At 38.9% G+C, this 27,824-nt stretch overlaps 1 protein-coding gene across 2 annotated transcripts; it reads right to left on the reverse strand.

Annotated features, from left to right (window-relative positions):
- Window positions 1-1,486: 1,486 nt before the first annotated feature.
- Window positions 1,487-27,773, reverse strand: adar (adenosine deaminase RNA specific). Of its 2 annotated transcripts, none has more exons than XM_067448765.1 (15): window positions 27,634-27,773; window positions 21,972-24,119; window positions 21,502-21,700; window positions 21,145-21,293; window positions 17,877-18,012; window positions 17,529-17,767; window positions 17,209-17,362; window positions 9,768-9,939; window positions 9,590-9,683; window positions 8,952-9,071; window positions 8,719-8,849; window positions 5,427-5,609; window positions 4,483-4,595; window positions 3,556-3,683; window positions 1,487-3,420 (listed from the first exon to the last, which is right to left on the reverse strand). In XM_067448765.1, the coding sequence occupies exons 2-15, from the start codon at window positions 23,996-23,998 to the stop codon at window positions 3,063-3,065; spliced, it is 4,203 nt and encodes a 1,400-aa protein (XP_067304866.1). In that variant the 5' UTR covers window positions 23,999-24,119; window positions 27,634-27,773; the 3' UTR covers window positions 1,487-3,062. The 2 variants fall into 2 exon arrangements, with proteins under 2 accessions (XP_067304866.1, XP_067304867.1); XM_067448766.1 differs by lacking the exon at window positions 27,634-27,773 and adding an exon at window positions 25,689-25,994.
- Between the last annotated feature and the right edge of the window lie 51 nt (window positions 27,774-27,824).

Raw genomic sequence — 27,824 nt, forward strand, 5'->3', positions numbered from 1 at the left:
CTTTACTGCAGTAGCCTACTCAACCAATGCAGTTAGCTTTAGTTCAGCGTTTCCCTGTTCTTTTTACCCGAGGCTTTCCTGCTACCCACACGTATTCCCTCATTCATCTCCTCATTTACAAGGCGTAGCTATAGACCTGACTAATAATTCACGCACGCTGTGCGCTTGTTTGACATATCCGTCGAAATAGTCGCGCGTATCCGGAATATACCGTAAAATGACCTTGTTGTTGTTCTGGCAGTCCCGTCTATACAAAACCAGCGCGCTAGGCGTCAGAGACAGTACGTGACAAAGTCTGCGTTTCCAATTGAGGTCAATAATAACTCCACATGCTTTTTTCCTTCTTAATATCAATAAAGTTAACTTCCGCAGCTGGTGATATTTTACGGATTACCCATCCTATAATAATGCTCTCAGACCGAATCAGCAGACTTGCCAGTGAAATTAGTGAGGGGGAAATGAATAATTTCACACCATGTTCCCTCGTTTTCAGCAATCTCGTCCAGGGGTTTGATCATTCTCAAAACTGTCACCTGTGAACTACCCGAAACAGGGAAAGGTCGCCATCCAGCGGTAGCTTAAAAGGCACGCCGCAAGGGGTACGCTGTGACAATTAAGTTTTGAGGTACTTGAATTTTAATTTGAATGTCACATTTACGCTATATTTATATTCCTATTTATAGCTTAGCAACGTCACTGGCATACATTCAGGCAATAATCAGCTAAGATGAAACTGTTAGGACACGTTTTATATGTTTTTGCTTTTATTAAATTAATGGGCCAAATAGGTTGGTCACCTTTTAAAATGTTATTTCATACAATAATTACAAAATTGATTGAGTTAACAGATTAAATGCGAGATGTTTAATTAGGTGTCCGATCATATCCATAGAGGCCTATAATAATAATAATAATAATAAACACACTTTATCTCTTAAGTAATATACCAAAGGTGAATAGGATCTAAAGATACGTTGGCCATGAGAAAACCATCATTCCAAGAAAATCAAGGATTTCTATCGGTTCTGTTAATTACTTTAAAAAGTTCTCCCTATCAATGTTAGCATTTAATATATATTTAAACTAGGCTATACAGTTAAATATTCAATGGTAGAGCAGCAAATTTGTGTGTGTGTGTGTGTGTGTAAAAACAAACAATCCAATTACCATAAATGTGTTACGCAAGGTGTAATCATTAAAATATTCCCCATCAGTCAGCTTACTTTTTTTCAAATAAAATATATTCTGCTATCTGTCTCTCTCTCAGAATATAGTATATTCTATACTGAAATAGAATTAGGCATATTAGTTATAACCATTTTATCCTTGATTCGAGGAAAATTCAAGTAAAAACTGGCACTCTGAACTACATATCTTCTTCCACCCATCCTGGGAAAACGCATACAGTCACAATAACCAGAGCGTGTTCAACATTTGCTATGAAATGCAAAAAAATAAAAATAATCAGCAGCTCATGGAAAGAACATGCTCTTTTACTTTTTTAATAGAACAGAACTTATCTTAAAAGAATTTTGGAGTAGGCTTCAATGGTTTGATGACAAATGTTTGAGGCATACAGATTCACATTTGCTGGAAGGAAACAATGTTAGTATTGCTTTAGTCTTGAAGCAGTACATCAATTAACAGTGTCTGAACACATGAAACAAGCAATGCAGACTTGAGCTAACAATATAAAGGGCAAAATAATATTTCTAGAAATAGTTCAGATCCACAAAGGTACACACACACACACACACACACACACACAAATGTGCATATGATTGGTTTGTGCCATTCACCCACCCACTACAGCGTTCTCCACTCAGAATGTAGCTGTTTGGCTGCATGCATTATGTACCACAAGCCTCCTCAATGTATAACAAACAATACACATCAACAATAGTCAAAACAGAACATACACACCTCATATAAAATTACATCCTAAAAATGAAAGATAGAAAATAAATTGGTTTTCAAAGATACGAATCATTACAAAATATATACATACAATATATACACATACATAAACACACACGCATATGTATAAACTCATTACACAGACCTTATATATACATCTGTGTGCATATGTATCTGTATGTACATTATGTATATATTTCCAGCGGTCTAGTCAAGTGTTGGTATGTGGAACTTCACATAGTGCAAAAAAAACAAAAGTAAATACAGAAGCAGTTTTCCTCCATGCAGATTGAGCGCAAACAGAATTTACATCAATAAAAAAGGAGGGTAATGACAAATTGGTACATAATGACTTAAAGTGATAGCTCACCCAGAAATGGAAATTGTGTCATAATTTACCCCCAAATCTCTCCAAACCTATATACATTTCTTTCTTTTGAAGAACGCAAAAGTTGTTAAAAAATATATATATATTTTGTCCAATTTTGGTGACTGAATTTTTCTCAAAATATTTTCTTTGATGATATCTTTCAGAAAGAGAAAAAAAAAAAGTGTCATACAGGTTTGGAACACTGAGGGCAAGTAAATGAGAATTTTCATTTTTGAGTGAAGTAACACTAAAACTAAAAAAGTCACAAACGACCCTTTGCAACCCAACTCAGATAAAAGAGGTGAATGTCAGTAAATATATACCTGACTAGCAACAGCTATCATTAAAAATCTGGTTATCGAATGAGAAATACTTAAATGAATCCTTGGAATCGAAAAGATTACGAGAGAACAGTATTATCCCTCAGCTATGTGGCCACCCAGTCACCTAACAGTTTTGTGATGGTCGCAAATGGGGAAAAAAAGGAAATCCCACTAAAACAAATGCAACCCTGTAGTTATAGCTTGCTAAAAAAAAAAAAAAAAAAAAAAGGCAAGATTCTACTTCATGTCTCATCAAGTCCAATTTGCCTTGGGTTTACGGCTCTGTTGCCATGGCAGCATTCGTTACTGCTTTGTCATGATGGTTAAAGTTCAAATCCAAAGCCACAGGCTTACCCTGTTCTTCCCTCTATACCACCTCAATTCTCTCTCTCTTGCTGCCAGCCACTCTTCCACTCCATCCATCCCTTAATTTGTTCTCTCTTCATCTCTCTCTATCCCTGAAAGCCCTGTGCTGCAGACTGTAAATTGTTGTTTGAGCTCAAGCAGCTATTGGGGTCAACTACGCAACCCGGAGCCCACACGTCTCCAACTCCTCCCCTGTGCTCAGAGCCTCTGGCTTCTCCCTCGAAACTTTTTTCTTCCAAGGGCTTCCCGATCCAGGCGCCATATCCATGTTGGTTCAGCGCCAGGAAGAACAGCCTTTTGGCATCCTGGAATGAAGTGGCAGCCATCTTAGCGTGGGCATAGGACGGCAGTGCCAGTAGATCGGCTCGGCCTGCACGCTGGCACAAAGCTTGGAAGAGACGAAACAGATTGGACTTGGAAACCCGTGATACCTCCATCTTGGAGCTGGCATGAAAAGAGAAAGATGGATCTTGAACAAAAGCAGGTGTCTAGGTCTTGAGCTGCTTCAGATAAATATTTAATTAGCTAGATAAGCTGGATTTCCTTTTTACAATGGCGACGGATGGGTCTGTCTCTCACCTGTCCACTTTGCCCTTGGTGCCATCCAGTATCTCAACGCTGACCTGGTCTGGGTGACTCCAGTTAACGCTGGACTCTTTGGTCTTGCTTGTGTGGCGTGCTGAGTCATACACACTCACCCTGCCCACCTGCAAACAGCAATACAGAAAACAATTACCATATTTTCCGGACTATAAGTCGCACTTTTTTTCATAGTTTGGCTGGTCCTGCGACTTATAGTCAGGTGCGACTTAGATATCAAATTTAATTCATACTGACTGACAAGAATAAACATATAGCCGCGAGAATGCGCTCTATGCTGCTCCTGTAGCCTAATATTTACTTATAGACAACAACGTAGAAAGACTGAACACAAACAAAATGCCCCCATGAAGAAAATCTTATTCTGCAAAATACAAACAGCATATAGTAAAATATGCAGCGGAGAACGATTCACACAGCATTCGTCTCGCGCGGCTGAGCCTCTCCTGGCAGAGAGTTCAAGCCTCTGTGGACTCGTTCCTTCAGCTCTGGCCATCTTGCTTACAGTCCGCAAGTAGATTTCTTTTTCTTCTTCATCACAATTAAAGTAACCTCTGCTTTTCGCCAGTCCCTTACAAGTTTCTCACTCACTTCAAACTTTCTTTCTTCTGCTCGGATTATGCAGTGAAGCGGGCACGAGCGAGTGCACGCGAGCAGGTGCTCGCAAGCGCGCGCGGGTGCTCGCGTGCGCGCGGCTCTAGCTCTGCCCTAATGCGACTTATAGTCCAGTGCGATTTATATGTTTTTTTCCGCGTCATGACGCATTTTTTGACTGATGCGACTTATACTCCGGAGCGACTTATAGTCTGGAAAATACGGTATTAAAATCATAAACAAGTTTCATAGTACTAAATGCATTGTTTTGATGAAAAGAGAAAGATAGTTTGTGTGTGTGTGTGTGTGTACCTCAGGGTGGTTGAGAGTAAAGTTTGCTGGTAAACTCTTTTTGAACGCATCACCGTCTCTAGCCAATCGGCAACATACAGCTCGAGTCAGGTGACCATGGCTGTAGAGATACCCTGAACAAACATTTCAAAAATAGTCCATGAATAAAGCACTAATTTTAAAGCATTTTAATAATAATAAAATATAACATTATAAAATTATAATAAATAAAATTTTATACAAAACTAAAGTAATACAATATTTGAGTAATAATGTATATAATTTGTTATTACTACTATTACTACTACTACTACTACTACTATTAATAATACAAATTTAATAATATCATAAAACAGTATTTTTTAAACATTTTTATAATGAATTTAATGCTGTCAAAGTTAATGCATGAAGCATTTTTCCCCCAGTTTAATGCACTAAAAATTTTAAGCAATTAATGCAACATCCGTTTTGTCAGTCATTATTTGGATAGCATTGCAATATATGACCATGCTCCCATTAATGCAAATGCTTTTGAACCATTCAAGTGCAACAAGACAAAGAGAGTCTGTGAAAGTTGTCACACACATACGACACACCAAAGACTCGCGCCAGTAGCATGAGCATAATTATAATTAGTGTAAGTAAAACACTTAAAATGCAAACGGGCAAAAAAAATGGTCCACTGTGCATCTCTCTCTCTCTCTCTCTCTCTCTCTCTCTCTCTCTCTCTCTCTCATTATAATACATTTTATAATTAATTCTAAATGGTAATTTTATATAAAACAATTATTACAATTTTACATAATTTAATTATTAATAATAATAATAATAATAATAATAATAATAATAATAATAATATGATTATACATTTTTCAATCAGTTTCAATTAAACACCTTTAGCAAAAGTTTGTAAATATAATTAAATAAAACAAGCACAGGGTTGAAGACAGTGGATGTGCGCTTACCAAGAGTGACGGAGCGCAAATAAACGGGGTGGATGAAATGGCTAAGGAGCGCCCCCTGAAGACCGAGCACATTCCAGCGCAGGATCTTGTCGCTGCAGCTCATGGTCCTCAGGCGTTCACCATGCTGAATGCCATCCCAGGTGGGCACAATATCACTGGACTCCACTGGAATGGTGCCTTCACCTGAGAAAAGGGAAGGTTAATGAAAACAGAAAAAGGAAAAGGTGGGGAATCTTGGTTAATTCAATAATATGCAAGACTGTATGAAGTTACATGTAAATACAATGTACAGTAGAAGACTGCAACACAGTCTATGGTAGCTTAAGAAAACTAGCATTAGCTGTAAGCAAACTATGGTTTATTTCAGGCATTTCCAGATAAATGTATGTCACAATAGATCATGAGGCTGTTTTTTTTTTACTTCCTTGTCAGCAGTGTCAGGGTCGGCACAAGAGCTAACCAAGCACAACTGCCAACATCATGTGCAGACTTGTCAAGTTGAATTCACACAAATACATTAGCTTACCTGCCAACCGCTTTTGCCACGTAATTGCCGTTCTCCTATCCCACTAGACAATGGCTGTTTTGCCTGGCAAAAGGCCAGGTTCATGTGGCTAGAGAGAACCTTTTGGCGGGATAACCACAACCAGATGGCATGAAAAACACTGCTGAGTGCATCTTGTTTAATCCGACAGTTAGCGCTCTAGAGTTGTGTACCTGAGGTCCTGGAATTACGTCACAGCATGTGCATACTGTACAGTAGTTGGCCTGTAGAAGTGTATCTGTAAATATTATATATTTTTAATTCATGTGCCCTCCTAATCTCTTGTTGATTTTGTTTAAGGCCCTGATATACTCACTCACTTTTTGAATTTTGAAATATATGACCAGCGATATACTGTTAGTGAACAACCCATTTAGAGAAGTTGTCAATGTGTCAATATGTCCTCTAAACAAAATACACACAATGAAACAGAAAACAGCAAGCATTTAATAATAAAGCATAAGAAAAGTATCTGCTCTCAGCAACGCGTTTGCAAGAGCTCTGCAATTTGGCACTAGTAGTCATGTCACGTTTATTTATATATCACTTTATACAATAGATTGTTTAAAATCAAGCATCTTTACCACATTAAGACATGACGGTGTCTCGTTTCACCACAACTTCATTTTAAATTATAAAGCAGCTCTCCGGTGTGTTCAAGTTTTCACTCATGGACGTCTGATCTCGACAGACTCAACAGGAGAAATGAACCAGAATAGATTTCCACATGAAAATGCAAAGCATCCGCGAACACCTACCCATTAAAGCAACTGTATGTAAGAAATTTATTTTAATTAATCATAATATGGCCCTGATATGTCACTAGACATTAAGAAATCATGTTAATTTCAAATACTTATATCACTGACAACAGTAGTCCTGCCAGGATATTTCCATTTAAAAGTTGTTGTTGCAGCCAACTGATGTTGATGTTGACATGTTATGTTTTGGCCTGAAGCGCCACCCTCCACCTATCTACCAATCACGAAGTCAGTAGTGTTTGGGTATCCGGGTTGATGCCGAAAAACGATGCTCTGCTCTAGTTACCACAGCTGCAGCTACAAAGGTTCCTGCAGCCTATCTGGCAACCTCGTGTCAGGGGGGTGGGGATACGCTGCTCTAGTAATTTGAAAGTGATTGCAGTACCAGTTTTGGCCACAATCTTACATACACTTCCTTTAAGTAATCACCAAGGACCAATGATAATACAAAGGTGTTTACCAGCCGGAGTGAACTTTCCCGGAATAGTGTGATGTCACACCAGTTCGATTTCGATTGAAGTGTATGTGTATGTGTTGAGACCACTGTTCGCTCACATAAGGGTCACAGTAGAGCTGGCTAAAAAAAAAAAAAATCAGATTTTCATTTTGAAGAACCGATAACGGTTCATAAATCCCAAGAATTGATCTTTCAGTCTATGCTGTTTCTAGTTGATAAATGTATCAAACATTGTAGCTCGCCTACCATCCAATAAATCTCAAGCTTTGTTACTTCTGACATGAAAAAGTTTCCGCTTTCAAATTCTGTACATTTTATTACAAAATTCAAACAATAAAATATTGTTTTGGCGCTCTTTAATGTGCCCTGACAGATCTTTGTTGCGCATGTGAACTGAACATCTTTTCTGGGTAACACTTTAGATTAATGGTCATTAGTTAACTACATTAGATAACATGAACTAATAATGAACTGAACTTATAAAGCATTTATTTATCTTTGTTAACGTTAACTTCAACATTTACTAATGCATTATTAAAATCTTGTTAACATTAGTTAATGCACCATGAACTAACATGAACAGCTGAATTTTTAACAAAGAATAACTAATACAGTAACAAATGTACTGCTCATGCTTAGTTCATGTTAGCCAATACATTAACTAATGACCATCATTTTTTTTTTCGTGTTACTCTTTTCGGCTTTACTACTAGTTACAGCATGAAATAAACATGAACGAACAAATCCATTGGGCCCCATCATAAACCTAGCGCAATGCGCACCAGGTGTGAAGCAAGTGTTTATTGCTAGTTTCAGCCCAACGCAATAATCATTTTCATATCTCACAATGTTTAAATAGCAAACGCACTAGGGCGAGCGCATCTGTTCACCCATGGGCGTCTGGTCTGAAAACAAGGTGTTCAGGCGCATTGTTAGCCTGTTGCTATTTTGAGGCAAATTAATATGACTGCAATATTTTGTGTTATTTACAGGACGCATTAGTAATATGTGCCTATAGGCGGGTGCACAACGCGAGTACACTGCTTATGTGCAACAGCACACAAACGTTAAAAATTACAATGTAAAAAAAATGTATTACTGTGTACATAAATATAAAAATGCCTACATGTCAAAGGATAGTCATGTATCAAAAGTTAATTCAGAAATGCTCTAAGTGCACTTGCGCCATGTGCTTTAGACCATGTGCTTAGATCGTTAAAATAGGGTACATCATGTTTTTATGACCGTCACCATTTAAGTGTAGAAACATAATTGTCATTAAAATTGTTTTGTAATGTTATTATTACAAAAAATTCCTTAAGTGTCATTTAAATGGAAGTAGCCAATAAATCAGTTAATTTTAACATTTAATATTATAGAGATTTACCAACTGATGTTCCAAAAGGACAAGTCACACCCACTTTTTTTTTATTTGCACACCCACAAGCCCTTTCACTCAATGCGTCACAATGGGGAAAATTAGATTTTTTTCATGTTAATGCCGTTGTTAGTTCTTTTTTAATCACTTACCGTTCTCCACCTTGGTTCTGAGCTTGCCCTGTTTTACGTTCTCAAAGAGAGGCATGTGTCCAGAGACATTTTCGTCAGCAGCCTCGCTGCACGACTTATCGAATAGCGCACCATCGCCACATGGAGCGGTGCTTTGAAACAAAGAAAAAGGCACATGAAAGGAATGTTATCCATGTTTTCTGATGCAGTTCTGTTCTAAAACGAGCTGAGATAAGAGGAACTGTATGTCTCACCTAATATAGAGATGAAAGGTGATGTCAGATTTGATCTTCAGCTTACCATCGTCTGCCACCTCAAAAATGCTCTCATCACCAGGGCTTTCCCAATGCTTCATCAGCTCACCGTACAAAAACCTGAGCCATACAGATTTTTACAAATAAGAGCATTCTGTTAATATATTGTTTTTTTTGTTTTGTTTATTATCAACCTATAGGGCTGATCCAAATCAAATGTGTAATAGTTAAAACTGTTAACTGTGTAATTTTTTTTACATAAATACATTTAAAAAATATGATAAAATTAATAATGTATTTGAGCTATAAAATCATATAATACATATTGCCATATAAGTAGTAATGGCTATTAAAATATTCATATTTTAATACATTTTCAATTTTTTTATATCCTAAATGTACAATCATCATTGAGAAAGACAGAGAAAGACAAGGAGGCATACGAGCAGACGGTCTGTCCGTCTCACAGTAACATCTTCAGAACACTGAATATAAAGTCAATATATTTATGAGCTGCTGTGAAATAAGACTCCTTCATCTTGAAGAATGAGAGGGAAAAGCTGTAGAGCGAGAGGAAAAATGAATTATGAGATTGACAGTGAGAGAGAGAGAGAGAAAGTTCTGCTGCAAGCTGATACCGGATAAAGCCTCTCCTGGAGATGATTTCTGCGTGGCAGTCATTAACGGTGTCCCCTCGAAGACTAAGCTCCTCTCCCTTAACACAGCGGTTTCCTAAAGGCGCAAGACAACAATTACTGCACGTCTCTAATTAGTGCATATGTCATGTCGGCTCGGTCTGTGTTGAAGTCCATGTACCTGTCCCAAGGCTGACAACCGTTCCAAGAGTATCCGATCCATTTCTCATAACGATGGTGGCAAGAATCTTCCTACCCAGAAGGCTGTGCTGGATGCGTGCTGTGAGTGCATTAAAGCGCTGATGGCTTAGCATGGCAATCTGATCGTGCATCGTACTGCCTGATACCGGCAACTGAAACATACAAAAACTATTTTAGTAGTTCTTTTAGATATGGATTGTTCAAATGCAGCATTCACCAGTCAAATATTTCTGAATAATAATAAAGAGCATCGTGCAGGGAAATAATGTACAACTGGTCTCTAATCTAGGAAATTGGTTTGCTAAACATAAAATATACTACATATAAATAAAAATGCATTTATTTGAAAGCAAAAACAGTAATACTTTGAAATATTTTTAGAACTTAAAACAACCGATTTCAATTTGAATATCTTTTAAAATGCAATTTATTCCTTTGATGTCAGCTATATTTAAAAAAATGTAATCATATTACCAAATCAGCACATTAAAATAATTTCTGAAGGATCATGTGACACTGAAGACTGTAGTATTGATGCTGAAATACAGCTGATATCACAGGAATAAATAGCATTTGAAAATATATTCAAATTGAAATTGATTATTTTAAATTGTTTCACAATATTACATTTTTACTGTATTCAAGATCAAATAAATGCAGCCTTGGTGTGCAGAAGACTTTTTTAAAAGTAGTGCATGTATGTGTATATTTATTTTATATTAAACAAATTTATAAATAATTAATAACCCAATATTTTATAAATGTGTAAATAAATATAATATCTGAAAAATACACACACACACGCACACACACACTTCACTATATGCGCACTATGAGAGACTTTCTCGGCGCTGCAAATGGAGATAAGAATTATGAAATTTTCATAAAAACCTTATTTAAAGCAAAGATAACTATTGTGATATATCATTATTGTGAAATAAAATTACTCATATCGTCATTAAGATTTGGGTCATATCGCCCACCCCTATGAGTTACCGCATTTTCTGGACTACAAGTCGCACTTTTTTCATAATTTGGCTGGTCCTGCGACTTATAGTTAGGTGTGACTTGTATATCAAATTTAATTCATACAAGAATAAACATATAGCCGCGTGAGGGCGCTCTATGCTGCTCCTGTAGCCTACCCCTGAACAAAATAACTGAAAACAGAAAAAAAAGCTTGTGACCAAGCGTTCGTGCAGGGTTCGCCTTAAAACATTAAACGACAGCCGTCTAAACATTCCTTCCTTTATTCTCCGTCACACATGTAAATCACATAGACAGTAGTGTTGTCTAAAATATCGATATTTCGATATGTATTGAAGGGGGGATTTTGAAATCCACTACCGCTTCAATATGCCTGTATATATTTATATCCTAATTAACTTCATAATCAAAACTTTAATCAATATTTATCCTATATTATTATAATGATTCTATCCAGTTATGATTTTGTTTTAGTTTCTTGTTTTCTAAAGTGTGTATTTGGTCTCTGAGGAGTGACTGAGGGTCTGGCCTAGAGATTTGTGATGTGTCACTAAACACTGGCAACAAGGTTGTGTGTTTGGATTGGAGGTATCACACACCCCTAACATGTCAGGAGTGCAGTAACAGCGTTTGCTCACTTAGCCCGGCTTCCAGAGATGAAATATGGATTTGTCTTTCATTTAATTTATTATGTTTTATTTCTTTTATATTTCCTTTTACTGCAACACTAAAGACTCAAGATGAATATTGCCTGTACTATTGTGTGTCCCTCTCACTAAAGGAAAGCACATGTTATCAGTATGTTTTGGTAAGAACTAGTTAGAACTGGAGCTTAATCAGCTCCAACCTTGGAGAGACTGTGAATCTGTGTATGTGCGCAATATTCTATGCTACAGATCAGAATGGTGTTCAATGGGCACCCTAAGAGATGGGTGGACTTGTTGTTCTGGGCAAGCTGGCGCCTGCTCCAGATCTGGAAGGTCACTATTGGCCTAATTCTGGGGTGAAAGCATCAACAAGTGACACGTCAGTGGAAACGTGCATCAGATTAACTGACTCGAGTGGAAATTTACCATGACTGTGCATTGTCTCTGAGCCAATCAGAACCATCCACATCGCAGTAATGACGTGGATAAGACCTTGAAAACGGTATAACTGTTGGGACAATTGTATGTACGATAGGGCGAGGCAACGAGACGGTGAGAGAGGGAGCGCGGCCTACGAACTCCTTGTGAGACTTGAAGCTGGCTTCTGCTTTTGAAACTGCAAACTATTCTTAAGTAAATTTTTCTTTTAATTAATTGGAATCCTGACTCTGTCTTCATTTCTTCACTACTGGTCCTGGGTCATAAGCTGTTAACCCCTAACAGTATCGATACTGGAATATCTGAAACGATACGATTCTCAGTTTTTACAGTATCGATACCAGCTCCGCTCTCCTCTCCGACCAAAAGCGAGTTGACACACACCGGCATATTCTCACTCAGCCCGGTTAACCTCCGAGCACGGCGAAAGCACGTTCTGCTGGACTTTTTCCTCATGAAAGTGTGTGATCAGTCTGAATTTCGCACGGGATTGCACATAAATTAATTCTACTTTATTCTATTCTAATTCTATTTACCAGCAGCCATGTAGCCCAAGACTGGTTTCCCACTGAAGCTAAGCAGGGCTGAGCCTGGTCAGTACCTGGATGGGAGACCAACTGGGAAAACCAGGTAGCTGCTGGTAGAGGTGTTAGTGAGGCCAGCAGGGGGTGCTCACCCTGTGGTCTGTGTGGGTCCTAACACCCCAGTATAGTGATGGGGACACTATACTGACAAAGAGCACCGTCCTTCGGATGAGACGTTAAAGCGAGGTCCCGACTCTCTGTGGTCGTTAAATATCCCAGGATGTCCTTTGATAAAGAGTAGGGGTGTAACCCCTGGCCAAATTTGCCCATTGGCCTCTGTCCATCATGGCCTCCTAATAATCCCCATATCCTGATTGGCTTAATCACTCTGTATCCTCTCCACCAATGAGCTGGTGTGTGGTGGGTGTTCTGGCGCAAAATGGTTGCCATCGCATCATCCAGGTGGATGCTGCACATTGGTGGTGGCTGAGGAGATTCCCCCCTTCTATATGTAAAGCGCTTTGCGCCAGAAAAGCACTATAAAAATGTAATGAATTAATATTATTATTATTATTATTACTATTCCCCGCAGCTTTCGTGCTCACATCTGAAGCGCACACACATAGCCTACCGTAATAAAGTCGCCTCTGACATGATACAAGTGCAAACATTTGCTTCTTTTTCCAGCTTATTATTGGTCAAATACACTCAAAGAATTATCAGTGCACATCTGGAAGAGTATTAACGTAAACACAGTCGCAAACAGTTCAGGAAGAACGAGTAACAGGAACAGTGTTTAGGATCCATACATCCGTTAGACTTAAAGTGACCGCAGTCATTTGTTATTCAAACTACAAAAACGATCAAACTTTAATAGTTTCATCTGTACGCTATTGAATTTTTTACAAAGAACATTATCCAATGTTGTTTTAAATGTAATTACTATGCATTTTTTTAATTCAGTTTCTTATCTGAATGTTAGACCTACCTGAAAAAATAAAGCAGTCTATCTAATTTGTATCTTCTATTGTATTGCATTTATTTGTGCTATTGTTTGTAATCTGTTTATTTGTTCTTATTTTATTACTGTTTACTCGTCTTTTTAAATTCAATTTACCATTCGAAATCAAGCTTTCTTGTGCTGTGTGTAAGCTATTGCAACACAATTACCCCATTGTAAAAAATACATTGAGATAGCAAAAATTTGTGAGATAATTTTAATAGTAATTGATCAATTGATCAATAATAGTTCAAATAAAAACGATGCCCAACCCCAAGGAACATGCTGGCCACATTAATTTTTAGTAAAAAATAACAATGAAAAATAAGTTGTGTTGTCATATTAAGCATCTTATCTTTTTTTTTTACTGTGCTATCGATTTAGTATCGATATATCCAGGGCTTGACATTAACTTTTTTGCTCACCAGCCACCGTTGCTAGTGGTTTTCCAGTTACTAGCCACTCAGCATTTTCACCGGCCACAATTTTTGCAGTTTGGAAATTACATTTTATATGATTAAAGTTGACTTTGGCATGCCTAAATTACTTGATTTTGAGTCATTTTACTTGATTTTGAAGATTTAAAACCCTTTCAAACTTTCACATGCAGAGTGAAATGGCCTACTCTACGTTAAATTAAGCTTCACTACACTATAGGAAATATAGGAAAAATTGCTACATTTCCTTCCCTATAGGAAATGTAGCAAGCTAAGGTACAGCAACTTGGCAAAAGTAGTTTACTATATCTAAGCTAGTTTTTATTTATTTCATTTTACATTGAACCAACTTCATTCCAATCAACGCTATATCTGTGATCAATAAAATTCAAGCAGATAGACATATACTTTTTCAGTTAGGCTATTCAAAAATTGTCGAAATCGATTTGGCAACAAAAATATGTGATCCATAATATTAACAAAACCAGGTGTCGAGAGTGTGTGTATGCTCATCTGTAGCATGTGTATGATATGTGTTTGCATTTATGCTCAATTTAGACTTGGGCAATTAATTTACAACTCAACTCAGCTCAGCTCAAAGTAAGCTACAGTAGCAAAATAATTAAGACCTGCTCCAAATAGTACCAACATGGCAAAAAACAAAACGTGCCAATATTTGTGTGTGTGTGTGTATGCGTGCGTGCGTGCGTTCTCCATGGAAAAGTTTCATTCATTCATATCAAGAGGTGACCAGGCTGGACCCCGATGCTTTTAATAAGAGGTGTTTATTCAAGAGACACAACAGATTCTTTTAAAACTTGAAGACGATTTCTCTTTTATCACCGCGCGGTTGACGCGCATGCAACAGCGAACTGAGCGCTCGGAAACAAACGTCATCTACTAGATAGTGCGCGTATCCAGTGCACGTGACGAACCCGTCTTTCCGCGCTCATTTCCAAAGGAGTCCTTTGAAAGGCTCGCGCGCATCTGTGCGCATCTGCGCGAGGCAGAAAGGAACGTAGAAAGTGAAGTATATCCGCGACTTGGCAGTTGGTTTCCAATTTGAGCTTGATCTTCAGAAATTTAGCGATGCTACTGCCCAACACTGACAAGGAGAACTGATTGTGCGTGTGACAGAGCTTCTGCACGCTTTTGTTGTCATTCAGCGCGATTCCGCCTATCCCGCCTTTACTCACTGCAAGTTGATTGATAAAGAGTTGTAAGACAATTTTAATTTTGTGATACGACGGTCTTTGCATTTCATTTGGCTGTAGGCTGAAATTATATTCAACCCGCCAAAGTGGCTAGTGGGAGTGGCTGCCTTTCCCGCCACAGCTGAAATCTACCCGCATTTGGCGGGTTGGCGGGTGTTAATGTCAAGCCCTGGATATATCGATATTTTAGTCTGGTATCGTATCGAAGTCATAATTTTGGTATCGTGACAACACTAATAGACAGTAAAAGAAAGGTAAATCACCAACCTGAAAAACCCACGACACTCCAGTACCAAAAAATGCGCATACACCAACCTATCTACGGCAAGCCCCGAGGGGACAAATACATTGCACACACATATACATAACGAGCGGCAGTGCGTACCAAATGAATACATTATGCGAGATCAAATAAAGTCTGTTACACTCTTAACTGAAATATGAACTTGAAGACAACAATTTAGAAAGACTGAACACAAACAAAATGCCTCCATAAAGAAAATCCTATTCTGCAAATTACAAACTGCATGTAGTAAAATATGCAGCTGAGAACGATTCACACAGCGTTTGACTCGTGCGGCTGAGCCTCTCCCGGCAGAGTTCAAGCATCTGTGGACTCGTTCCTTCAGCTCTGGCCATCTTGCTTTCAGTCCGCGATCATTAGCTTTTTTTGTTTTCTTCATTAGAGTAACCTCTGCTTTTCGCTAGTCCGCTCTGCTTCTTCCCTAATGCGACTTATAGTCCAGTGCGACTTATATATGTTTTTTTCCTCTTCATGACGCATTTTTTGACTGATGCGACTCCGGAGCGACTTATAATCCGAAAAATACGGTATATATGAATTTACATTACTAGTAAGTACACACCCTTTCAAAGATGGTCCAAAAATAAGACGCAGGTTTTTAAGTCGCAATGCTAACTGTGAGTAAACCTTTTTTTTTGGCAAGTAAACGCAGCAGAATTACACAGAGCTTTATTATCAAAGGTTTGCTCATTTTAGAAAACTTATAGGAAACTAGGGCTGTCAACGAATATTCTAAATTCGAAATTTCGAAGGTGAAAAATAATATTCGAATAAAAAAATAAAAAAAACTGAAAAAAATCCCCTGCCGCGGTAGTAGAGGCGTGGCTGTCTGCTTTGCTAGTGAGCGCGCACATGAGGGTTAAGGGACAGGTCACAGTAGTCTCACTGTCACTGCTGAAAGTTGACGCGTCTTGCAGTGAAGATGGCAGAGTGCAGAGCCCAACTCGACCGCAGCAGAGAAATAGATTTTAACTCCATAATCTAAAAAGCCATGTCTGAAAGTACGTTGGATTTTGGTCGGTAAAATTGTTGAGCCGCGAGATAGTTATATGCAAACTATGTAAGATCCAGTTAGCATACCATGCCTCATTTTATTTAACGTTAAATAGAAACATTACTAAAGTGAAGGCTACTGTACTGACTGAAGTGATATTGCATGAACAAAAGATAGATTTTGAGAGAGAGAGAGAGAGAGAGAGAGAGAGAGAGAGAGAGAGAGAGAGAGAGAGAGAGAGAGAGAGAGAGAGAGAGAGAGAGAGAGAGAGAGAGAGAGAGAGAGAGAGAGAGAGAGAGAGGTCTGCACTCTTGGCCATCAGTTAATTTATATATAATAATTATATATAATAAACAAAAACAAGTAGATTGTTATAAATTATTAAGTAATACATTGTCAAACATGTATAAACTTAAATAGACAAACTATACAAGTAGTTAATGTCTCTTTGTATTAATTATTCCTGTTATTGACGTAATGCGCGTCCAGATGTTCGAATAGTTTGAATATTCGTATTTGTTTTTGAGGGAATATTTTAACGTCATTTTGGAGCAATTTTGACAACCCTATTGGAAAATGCAACATAAATTGTAGGAATTATAATAACTTGTGGCAATGTGATTTGTGTACAAACTTTTATTTGTATTTTATAATTTAGCATCAGAAGTTTACCTAGAACATTTTTGAAATGTAGGGATAAATTTACACATATAACTAAAACATAAAAGATACATAAAAATATATATTTAATTTTTTTGTCCTGCTTATGAGCCCTCAATATTTAATGGTACTTTGTTAATGAAATTTAAATGCATAGTTCAAAGTTACTGCTAATTTTATTATAACCTTTTAGTAAAGTTTCTGCATGTTTAATACCTCTGGCGTGAGCTCTCCAGTACGTGCCGCTTTCTCTGCTTCTCCGATGAGCACTCGAAGAGCAGCGTCTGCCGCTTCCTGCTTCCCCTGCTTCTTATTACTAGCACACACTGCAGGAAACCACCGTCCTCCCAATTTTGCCTGGTATGTAAACCTGTAAAAAAGGAGATAAAATCGTGATATATAAAATAGCGACTTGAACTTTTTATTGTGAGGTTGAGCAGCAGGGAGTCAGACACTGAGATGAGAATCCTGCTGCTTCTGTAATAAGGACATAAAGATCAAGAATTGTGGAAAAAAAAGTAAGAGTGAAAGCGTACTTGGGTTCGTGCGAGAGTCCGGACTGGCCCACCAGGCGGATTTCAGCAGCGAAGCCTCGGGCACGGGCGTACTCGAGGAGGCCGGACACTGCATTGTTGTTCAGGTGGTTGATGAGGTCACCCACACCTGCTTCATGTGCCGCCTGGAGCTCAGATGCTGTCAGGGGGGGTAGCGAGGGGCATGCAGGAATCGCTGTGTTAGACTCATTGTCGCCAAGAGCAAAGAAATTAGCTGGAGGCTGAAACAGAAAGATTGTGTTCAGTCTTCAAGCATACAAAAAACTATTTTTCTTTTCATCTTTCCAATAGTTCTCTTTCTTTTTGTGTCATCTCCAAACCTCTCTTCACCTTGTTAAGATGTAGTAGTCCATCTCCCATTAGCTCTTTCACGGCCTCCTCCGCAGCCAGCTGCCTCGCTGCTTTTTTACTGGGTGCTGAGGCTTCTTGGAAGAGACGGTCCCCAACCTTTACACGGAACATAAACCTGACACAGTAAAGTTTTCAAGTAAGAAAAAACAAAAAAAGATGGTGGGAGAAAGAAGAGAAAATGACAAATCAGTCACAGTATTGTGGCAGTTCTATTGCATTGAGCTCTGAATCCTCCAATGCACACAGAACAGAATGAGTCATTAAGTGTTTTTTTAAAAATTTTATTCAGCAAGAATGCATTAAATTGATCAAAGCCTGTTACAAAAAAAATCTGACCCAAGTAAATGCTTTATATATTCATAAAAAAGGAAAAACCTAAAAAAAGTGTGGTTTTCACAAAAAATAAGCAACATTGCTAATTAGAAACACTTCTTGAGCACCATATCAGCACATTAGAATAATTTCAGAAGGAACGTGACACTGAAGACTGGAGGGATGGTTGTTGAAAATTCAGCTTTGCCATCACAAGTAGGGTTGTCCATGGTTAACCGATTGACCGATTAACCGTTAAAAATTGCGTAACCGAGTGAAACATTTTGCTCGGTTAAGTGGCGTCAATGACGTGCCTTGAATTTAGTTGTAATATATGTTTGCACCCCTAGAGACCGCCAGAGCGCTCCCAGACATTTGTAATATCCACAAGAAGAAGTCATGACCATCTTTCTAAGCGGGCAATGAAGCGGGCAAAGAAAGCGTGGGAGCACTTTAAAATGAGAGTGACGGGGCAAAATGCAAGTATTGCAATGCAGTGCTTGCCGGATTTTTCAGGCTATAAGTTGCTCCGGAGTCGCATCAGTCAAAATATGCGTCATGAAGAGGAAAATAACATAAGTCGCACTGGACTATAAGTCGCATTAGGGCAGAAGCAGACCGCGCGCGCTGTGCATAACGGAGCAGAAGAAAGAAAGTTTGAAGTGAGAAACTTGTGAATGACTAGAGAAAAGCAGACGTTACTTTAACTGTAATGAAGAAAAAAAAAAGCTAATCGCGGACTGAAAGCAAGATGGCCAGAGCTGAAGGGACGAGTCCACAGATGCTTGAACTCTCTGCCGGCAGAGGCTCAGCCGCGCGAGTCAAACGCTGAGTCCGTGTGAATCATTCTCGGCTGCATATTTTACTAACGTTACATGCTCTAATCGTGCAGGCGCCCTCGCGGCCACTCGCATTGCTCGTGAACTGGAGCGCATCTCATCCTAATTTAACGAAACTCAGCATACGCCTCACAGACATGAAATAGATCTTAAGAAACATGAAATGTCTTTTAACAATTTAAAACGAAAAGAAATAGGCTACTGATTATGTAATCCATGATGTGCATTTCTCTCTATAGGCGCGTTCACTACGGAGATGGTGGTCGTCAAATTAATAAACTAAAAATAACCCTGACGCACACTATGGTTAACCGAGTATTAACCGCTAAGGGCCTCGGTTAACGGTTAATCAAAAACTTGAAAACGTGCAGTCCTAATCACAAGTATAAATAAAAACAAGTTTTAAAACATTAAAATAGAAAACAGTTGTTTTAAACAGTAATCATTTTCAATTATTACCATTTTTGATCAAGTAAATGGTCAGCATGAGTCTTTTACTTGAGCCAGACTTCTTTCAACTACCTTCTACAGGGATAAAACACACTGAAACTGAGAATAACAGAGAAACAGAAATATGCAAGTATGCATATAAGCATGCTGTCAATTCATGTGTTTGCCTACTAGAGCCAGAAAAATTGTCTAGTAAGGCTAGTTTGGCAGGCAGTGTTATATTTACATCAAGGCCAATAATCAGAGTCGCTCTTTTGCTAAAAGGACATAAATATCCACTGGCTATCCTGAACTTACCTAAAACTATTACTAAGAAATAAGGAGAAACTAAAATTATCAACTTGATATCAATTATGATATCTTCAATAATACAGCTACACCTGTAAACTAAAACTCATACAACTTACTGCTCAGTCCTAAAGTAAAATTAAGCTTTTTTTTCAAATTTCTCTGATGTTTTGGGTTGTTTCTTTCACACTTGTACAACTTCTAATGATCCAAGATTTGTTTTTAAATCAAATTTTGATTTGAAATGTCACATATATATAGCACTTTTCTGGACACTCAAAGCACTTTAAGGGGGGAATCTGCTCAACCATCATCAATGTGCAGCATCCACCTAGATGATGCGACGGCAGCCATATTGCAGCAGAACACACATCACACACCAGCTTATTGGTGGAGAGGAGACACGAGTGATGAAGTCAATCATGATGAAGCTAATCGCGTGTGTGTCTAAATATATAGGGATGATTAGGAGGCCATGATGACATTTTTTTTGCATTTATTTTGGACCACATGACAGACATGTATTCTAAAATTCTCTTTGGGTTCAGTATAAACACTGAAAACGTTGAGATAACATCGTAGTAGTTTAGTGTGCGCATGAACATCATGGTAACATACAACACAATGTACCTCACACAGGAAACACTTAACGTAATGCATATATGCATGTAATTTACGTAAATCAAGCAAACTAGTATGCATAAGCCACAAAGTGTTAGCAAAATAACACATTAGCGGTCCGGAGGGAATAATATGTTTTTTTCTCCAGAAAACTTCTTGCACATGTATCCATGTACGTTTATTTATTTATTAACTTTCAAGGACCCATTGGAATGCTGAATATTATTTTGATTGTTTCTTTTAATTTGTCATTCCTTTGATTCAGACGGTCTTAAATGGACAATATCTTCTTACTACATCTAATACTTTTATAATTACTCAATTTGTTTGGGGGAATCAGAACAGAAACAACAAACAGAAATAAAAATAAGATAAGCAAATAAGATATAAGAAATAAGATAAAATAAGATACCCCCCCCCCCAAAAAAAAAAAAAATGTGGGGGAAAAGGGAATAAACAACACAGAAAAACAGATTGAGAGCAAAAGTGAGAAAAATAAATAGATAGAGGAGAGACTAGAATAACGCTAGCAAAAATACAACACAAAAGCTAAGTAGGTTTTGTAACAGCAACAAGGGGAAATGGGGAAAAGACATTGAAAAACATGGAGAATGTGTGGACAGCAAGGGGACAGAACAGGATGGAAAATAGACACATCAGGACAGAAAGCATGTGACTTTCTGTAGCAGGATTAAAGGGATGTAACCTAAAGCTCTTTACTGTGGGATGCATTTTACCGTGGGTCATGGGGGGGCCCTTCTTGTCCTGTCTTGATAAACTGGATGGCATTCCCACTGCGTTGACTGTGCTCCATCAGGACAGAAACTGGATTCTTCCCTCCAGGTAGAGACCGAGAAAGAGCCTGGGGCGGAGTCTCTGTACCACTCTTTATAAATGAGAAATATAGAAAAAGGGATGGATGGATGGAGAGAAAGAGGGAGAGCGCGAGAGAGAGAGCGAGAGAGAATTAAAGTTATTAAAGTTAATGAAAAGTAAAATATGACATCAACGAGATTATCTATAGGAGACTAAATGATTTGGTTTCTTGGTTTCATGTAACTTGGATACAGAAAAAGAAAACAAAACAAACATACTTGCATATCATCTGCCAGGTCAGTGGTTGACTCGGCTCCCTCAAAGCTCGGCTCTTCCTCTTCCTCTTCACCTGCTCCCTTCAGCTCCCTCCAAAGAATCCTCAGGGTTATGGCTGCAGCATCTTTTTTGGCCACTTTTTTGTTTGAACCCTCAGCTGGTGGAAACCTGCGACCATCTAACATGACCTGCATCCTAAACCTGGAAACAAAACAAAAAACCTCAAGCTATACACTTTGCTTCTACTAATTCTTAATCATGCACTTTAATTTCACCAAAACTCACTAACAGAAGAACATTACTTTTGTAACATCTCCAAAATTACATTGGCTGTTTAGCAAATTCTTAAACGATCACAGCTGTGTTTATGCCGCCCAAACACATACACTTCACAAAAAAGCCAGAGGCAAAGACTGTCTTAACACAGACAAACAAATGCTGACATGCATACATAAACTTTTCATCTACTAACCGGGGGTCATGTGAGGGTCCAGACTGGTCCAGAAGTAGGAATTCACAAGTGTGTCCAAGATGCTGAGCAAACTCCATCAGCCCACTAACTGGGTTCTTACCACGGGCCTCCTTCAGTTTCTGGAATCTGCTTGCTTCCAGGCTTTGGGCCGGGGGAGGGGGAGCAGCTAATGAAACGGCAACCTCTGAGCGGATCGTGTTCAGAAATTCTGGAATATCATCAGAAGCCCACTGTGAACGTTCTCCTCCATTACTGGCCGTATCTTGATAGTATGAGAACTGAATGGGAGGAGGTTGGTAGCGGAAGGTGGAGGAGGAAAGATCACCGGTTTTGGTGGGTGCTGGCTCCAAGCCAGGCATGTCAACCTCTGAGTTACCAAAGATATTGTTGTTGTCCAACAACTCCACCAATGGATTTTCACCCCCTTCCATCGGCACTGCTCCAATATCACCTGAAAAATCAAATGTATCATCTGCTTCCAACTTGACTGAAGCTACGTTTGCAATCCCTTCAGGTGCCAAGTTCAACATCTCAGCACTGGTCACATCCTGTTTTGCACCTGCTGCAACTTTTCGTTGGCGGTCCATCTTTTCCTGCCGGTGTGCACTAAGTGCCCATGTAGGTGGAGTAACTTCAGTATTGCGCCTCACATCACCTTGTTTCTCCAAGGCATAGAGTGTGGGATTAACCTGCTTGGCACTGCGCAGGCCGAGGTTCTTGGCAATAACAAGCGCATTGGCCGTACCCACTTCAAAAAGGTACTGTAGGATTTTCTCTTTGCCATCTTTAGAATCGGCCATTGTTGACAAGGTTACCAACTGCACTGCAGGTAAGGGAGTCCGTTGATCCTGGACAGGAAACAGTGTTTCACAGGTATCGTCGCCTTTGGAGTCTTCCGACTGGTCACTGATATTGCCGTCAGCCTCAGCGAGGATCTGTGATGCAGAGGGAGCGCTGGTGCTGGTGAGACGCTGTCTAGACTCTTGGTTTATGGATGAACTCTGATCTGGCTCTTTCACAGAATCCTTTGAAGACTGCAATTGGTCTCTCCCTTTGATGGGCTCACTGTCCTCTTCCTTGCAGAGCCTCCACAGAGGAGGGATCTCACCTTGCTTCACTGCTTGGTTTGTCCTTAAGAGGGCATATAAAGCCTTATTGACAATAGTCTTGGGAAGACCAAGCTTTTTGCTCAAGACCCTTGCCTGAATAGTTTCTTCTGGCCCGAGTGATGTCAAAAAAGCAAAGACCCGTTGCTGTATCTCAGGGGTCAAATACAGAGACTCTCTGACCAAGCCAGAGGAACTGGAAACCTTGCTGGAAATGCTACTACAGGACAAAGAATCAGTGTTGTCTACCTTTGTTATACGGTCACCTAAACTCAGACTATGAAGGCCAGAGGACACATCATCTGCCTGTGCATTCCAGTAATGCTTAGTCTGTTGATTCGGATAATACTGTCCCTTCTGGTGAGGGTGATTCCACTCTGACTTTTTCTTGGGTCCAAAGTTATGCTCCCTTTGCCAGTTTCCTTGGCCTCTGGCGTAGCAGTCTCTTCTTCCAAAACGGTCACTGCTTGTTTTGAAATCGCGATAGCCTGTCTGGTAGTGGAAAGGCCCAGTTGAGACGTTATCCCCTTGGCTGGAGGTTTGGGACCCTCGCTGCTGGGGTACTTTGAACTGCGGAGCCTGTGCACTCTGCCCCCTTAGGAACTGCACCTGATATTGTCGGAAGCTTAAACCATTTGAGTCGGAGAACTGATCACTGCTGTGCTGGGGGGATGCCCACAGGGGTGGATCAGAGGGACAAGGGGGGAAAGAACGACCACGTGAAGACACGCCAGGACAACTTGGGTAAGAGGAGTAAAGAGAAGGGTTCGGATAGCTGCCAGATACAGAGCTGGGGCTTGGGACGCAAGGGCCCCGTGGGTGACCAGTGGTCGTATAGGAATGAAACTGAGGTTTTCCCTGTTGGGGAGGGAGGGAGGATCGCTGGCAATCTTTGTTAAACCCTCCTCTACCTCTGCTCATAGCGCAGGGGTCGGGGTGAGGAGGGAGTAGAGTTGGGCTTGGTGGACGCTTTAGGATGAGACTCAGTTGTTGGATGTAATGTCACAAAGAGAGCAAAGGCTTAGTCTGTGCACTGCTGCTTCTGCAGAGAGACATAGAATATCAGAAAAATCCATTAAAGAATGCAAAGTGAATGCAGGCTTTTTGATCTTGCAGTGTCACTGTACAGCCACACAAAATTATGTGGCAACACAGCAGACTGTAATTTGAATACTTGGTAAAAGGCTCACAGATTAATTATTCATGCTTATTGTGACACAATCAATTTATTTCTGGCTTAGCGAGTAATTTGCGGATCCTTATGGTGAGGGAAAGTGGTCATGGGTATTAGAGGAAAGCATTTTCAAGGAAATTCTCTCCAAATGTGAGCAACTATAGTAGCTAAAGCACAATGATGACATGAGTAAAGACTGGCAAAACATTGGACAAAAGTTGACCCTAACACTAGATTAAAAAAATGCAGTACTCCCACTAGTCCCTACTGCATGGTGTAGGTCTGGTCTGAATTGATGTGCGAGTTTAAAATAAGTTGTGTATTAAGATTCTACAGTCCTCACAATACAGCAACTAAGCCAGCTGAGCAAATTCATTATGTTTAATAGATTCAGGCAACAATAGCTCAGAAAATAGCTGTCATATTCTATAAACTACAGTTAATAGAATGTGAGAGGCTGAGAGCTAATCACATACTTATTGCATGTTACTCTATCACATTCCAGTGTACAATTAACTATTTATGAATATTTATAAAATAATTATTATTACATAAATAAACTCACAGCCTGCAAATCAATCAAACCCTAGTATAGACAAGAGATAATTCAGCACCGTAATTCAGCTTCACATTAAGTTCAGACATAATTAATAGCTCACTCTTTAAATAAACGTGAGAGTAAGCGAGAGGGAAAGTCATTCTCCTCAATCACTTTCCATGTGCTCCTTGATGTGCATGCTGAATGTATGCTTGATGTTTTGATATCACCTATACAACAGCACTAACATAACATGGCACTCAAAGGCATTTTAAAGAATACTATGATGTTACCACTTGTACACACTTAATTTTTTGTTTAAAGTACAGTACCAAGTAAATGGTTTAGATTGGAAAATGCCTCTTGAAAGAGCAGAAATTATAGGGAATTAACCATTTAAATAAATAATGTCTTCAAAAATGACAGCTGAAGTAGATAGGACATTAATAATTTATTTAAATATTAGAAAATGACTATGATAAAAAATAAATAAAGAAATAAAAAAACTGCTAAATTAAACCTCTTAACCAATGAATTTCCACATCAAATAGTTTTTAAAAAAAAAAGACTGAATTAAAACAAAGCAATTTCTAAGAAAGCAACTGCATGACACAAATTACTTATCCCAGACATTCCCATGACTTTGAAAAGTGGTCTGGATTCTGTATAAAACAAATTTAGTATATCACCCAAAAGAGAAATGGGGCCCTCAAAGAATGTAAATAATAGCATTTATAACAGCACTATGTAAAAGCCTTCTGTATACAGCCTGCTCTCAAATTAATCACTGACTCTCAGTTCTAGCACAAATTCTGAAGTAATGGTTCAGTCACTTTGATAACAAAGAATTGTTTTAAAAGTAAAAACCCATTCCTCCGAGCACAGAAAGTTATACATACCACAAAAACAACTGAAAAACAGATGAAATTAACAGATGAACTAGGTGAGGCCTAGACGCGTGCACTGACTAAACAGTGTTCCGCCTGAAAAAATGAAAACGAAATAGACGGATTACACTCCAGCAATTATCCAACGTTTTTCCCGGTGGCCTCCGCAAATGTTTTAGTTCCACAAACTCCACAACACGAGATGGCCCTGAGACTCGTCTACACTTTGTAAAAATAGTATCAGCAATAAAAGAAATGTAAAAACACGCGTAAACGCAGAATGCGAACTAGGCACAGATCACTTTAGGTTTCGTTTTCTATGCTTCTCCAAGCTTTCAAACTGTCTGCAAAATTCCCTCATAAAACGCATTTCGCCAAAATGACACCAGGAGGCGCCATTAGTCAGAAGCGCTTGAAAGTTTCATCTAAAGGCCTATTTTACAATTTTACAAACGGTAATTACACCATTTAGTTATAGCGCCATCCCGATGGAGTAAACGTATCTGAAAACACATAACTACCAAGAAATCATTCCTAGGTACATAAACTGTGATACAATTCGCGAGGGTCGACTGTATTCATATGACTGCATATCAGATATCAGCTCGACATATTAATACTGCATCGCACTACTCATTTTATCATAGCCGTTGAACTATTGGTTTCGTTTCAGATTTCACCAGCCAGCAGACGGAAAGCAAACCTCCACCTGCGACCCTCCCAGATGCATAATACATGAGGTTACAGTACTGTGACCGACATGAAACTGCACTGCAGTTTATAACCTCCTGTCAAAGCCTGAGGTGGCAAAACATCTTCAGAAGCTTGTGAGTGTAAAACAGATCTGATGATAAGCCTGCCTCGACTTCTCTAAATTAAAAAGCTCAAAATAATACGGGTCGTGTACGGATAAAACGTGCTTTTTGTTCGTTTTGTTTTTATAGTCCTTCTCAACTTTAAATTCCGTATGTTTGTCCCAATGGAAGTCTTAGATTGTTGTTTGTCCCCGGCCTTCCTATGTACATTCTGCAGTTACAATAAATTATAAAAACAAAAATAACAGTTTATCCAATACACAGTCAGGCAAAGTTACAACTTATAACGTTAGTAGCTCAGGGCTAAAATACAGAATGACAACAACTCCTTTCATCACCATATTCAAGAGTAGATATATAGCCTAACAGTTTTCTTTAAAATTCATGCTAATCTATTATTAATATCGCTGCCATTATTATTATGTTTTTCTTCATTATTATATATATTTTTTTCAGTCATTGCATTTTTCGTGCGTTTTGATTTGAATTTTTTAACTTTTAAACCTCTTCATACAGGAGTATTGTAGTGGTAACAGTGTAAAGTGATTGTATTAATAATTATATGGTTTATTATTGTCCGGAATCTCTGTTAGAATTTGAATAGTTAAGAGTTAGAGAAATTGTAATAGGTAATTAACCGCCAAGACAACATACATCATACACGTTTCAGTAAGAACGCTAGGTTTGGCGTTGTTATGGTAATATCGTGGTATTATTTTTGTTCTTGGTTAACAAAAACATCTCTTTTTTTTAACTAACCCCCAAAATAATCGCATTGGTCCTGTTTCAACAGGCCCTATAAGTTATGAAAACCGATATAGTCACAAGGACATCGGAGGTGGGTCAGTTTAAAAGAAAACATCGCTGCCTACGCAAGTAACGTTAATCAAATACAACCCGCTATAACACATCTTTAATTCAAATGCAAGCATAAATGACATAATAAAATTAGAGGTAACTAGGGCGAAAAAGACTCAATGGACATGGTAGCTAATGCGACAGCCAACGACGAGCGGAGATCGAAGAAGCTTTGAAGCATCTCTCTCATTCCAGGACAATCCAGTTCCCGTTCCGTTCCGGAAACGCGTTGATATAGTAAATAACACAAAACCATGTAAGTTACAGGGAGTAAATATACTTACATGCGCAAAAGACGTCAACAATCCCACAACGTCCCTGCAAGAGGCCACATGCAGATTGAAAACACAGCGCTGGTGAATGACAATGAAATGTGGCGCGGAGCTGCGACGGTGTTTTTGACGCTCTCTGATGACGTAGTTATTTCACAAGACACCGCAATGTGATCCTGTCGATGATAATGAAGCTTGTAATA

The sequence above is a fragment of the Pseudorasbora parva genome, chromosome 7 (genome assembly GCF_024679245.1).
Source record: "Pseudorasbora parva isolate DD20220531a chromosome 7, ASM2467924v1, whole genome shotgun sequence".
Taxonomy (NCBI): domain Eukaryota; kingdom Metazoa; phylum Chordata; class Actinopteri; order Cypriniformes; family Gobionidae; genus Pseudorasbora; species Pseudorasbora parva.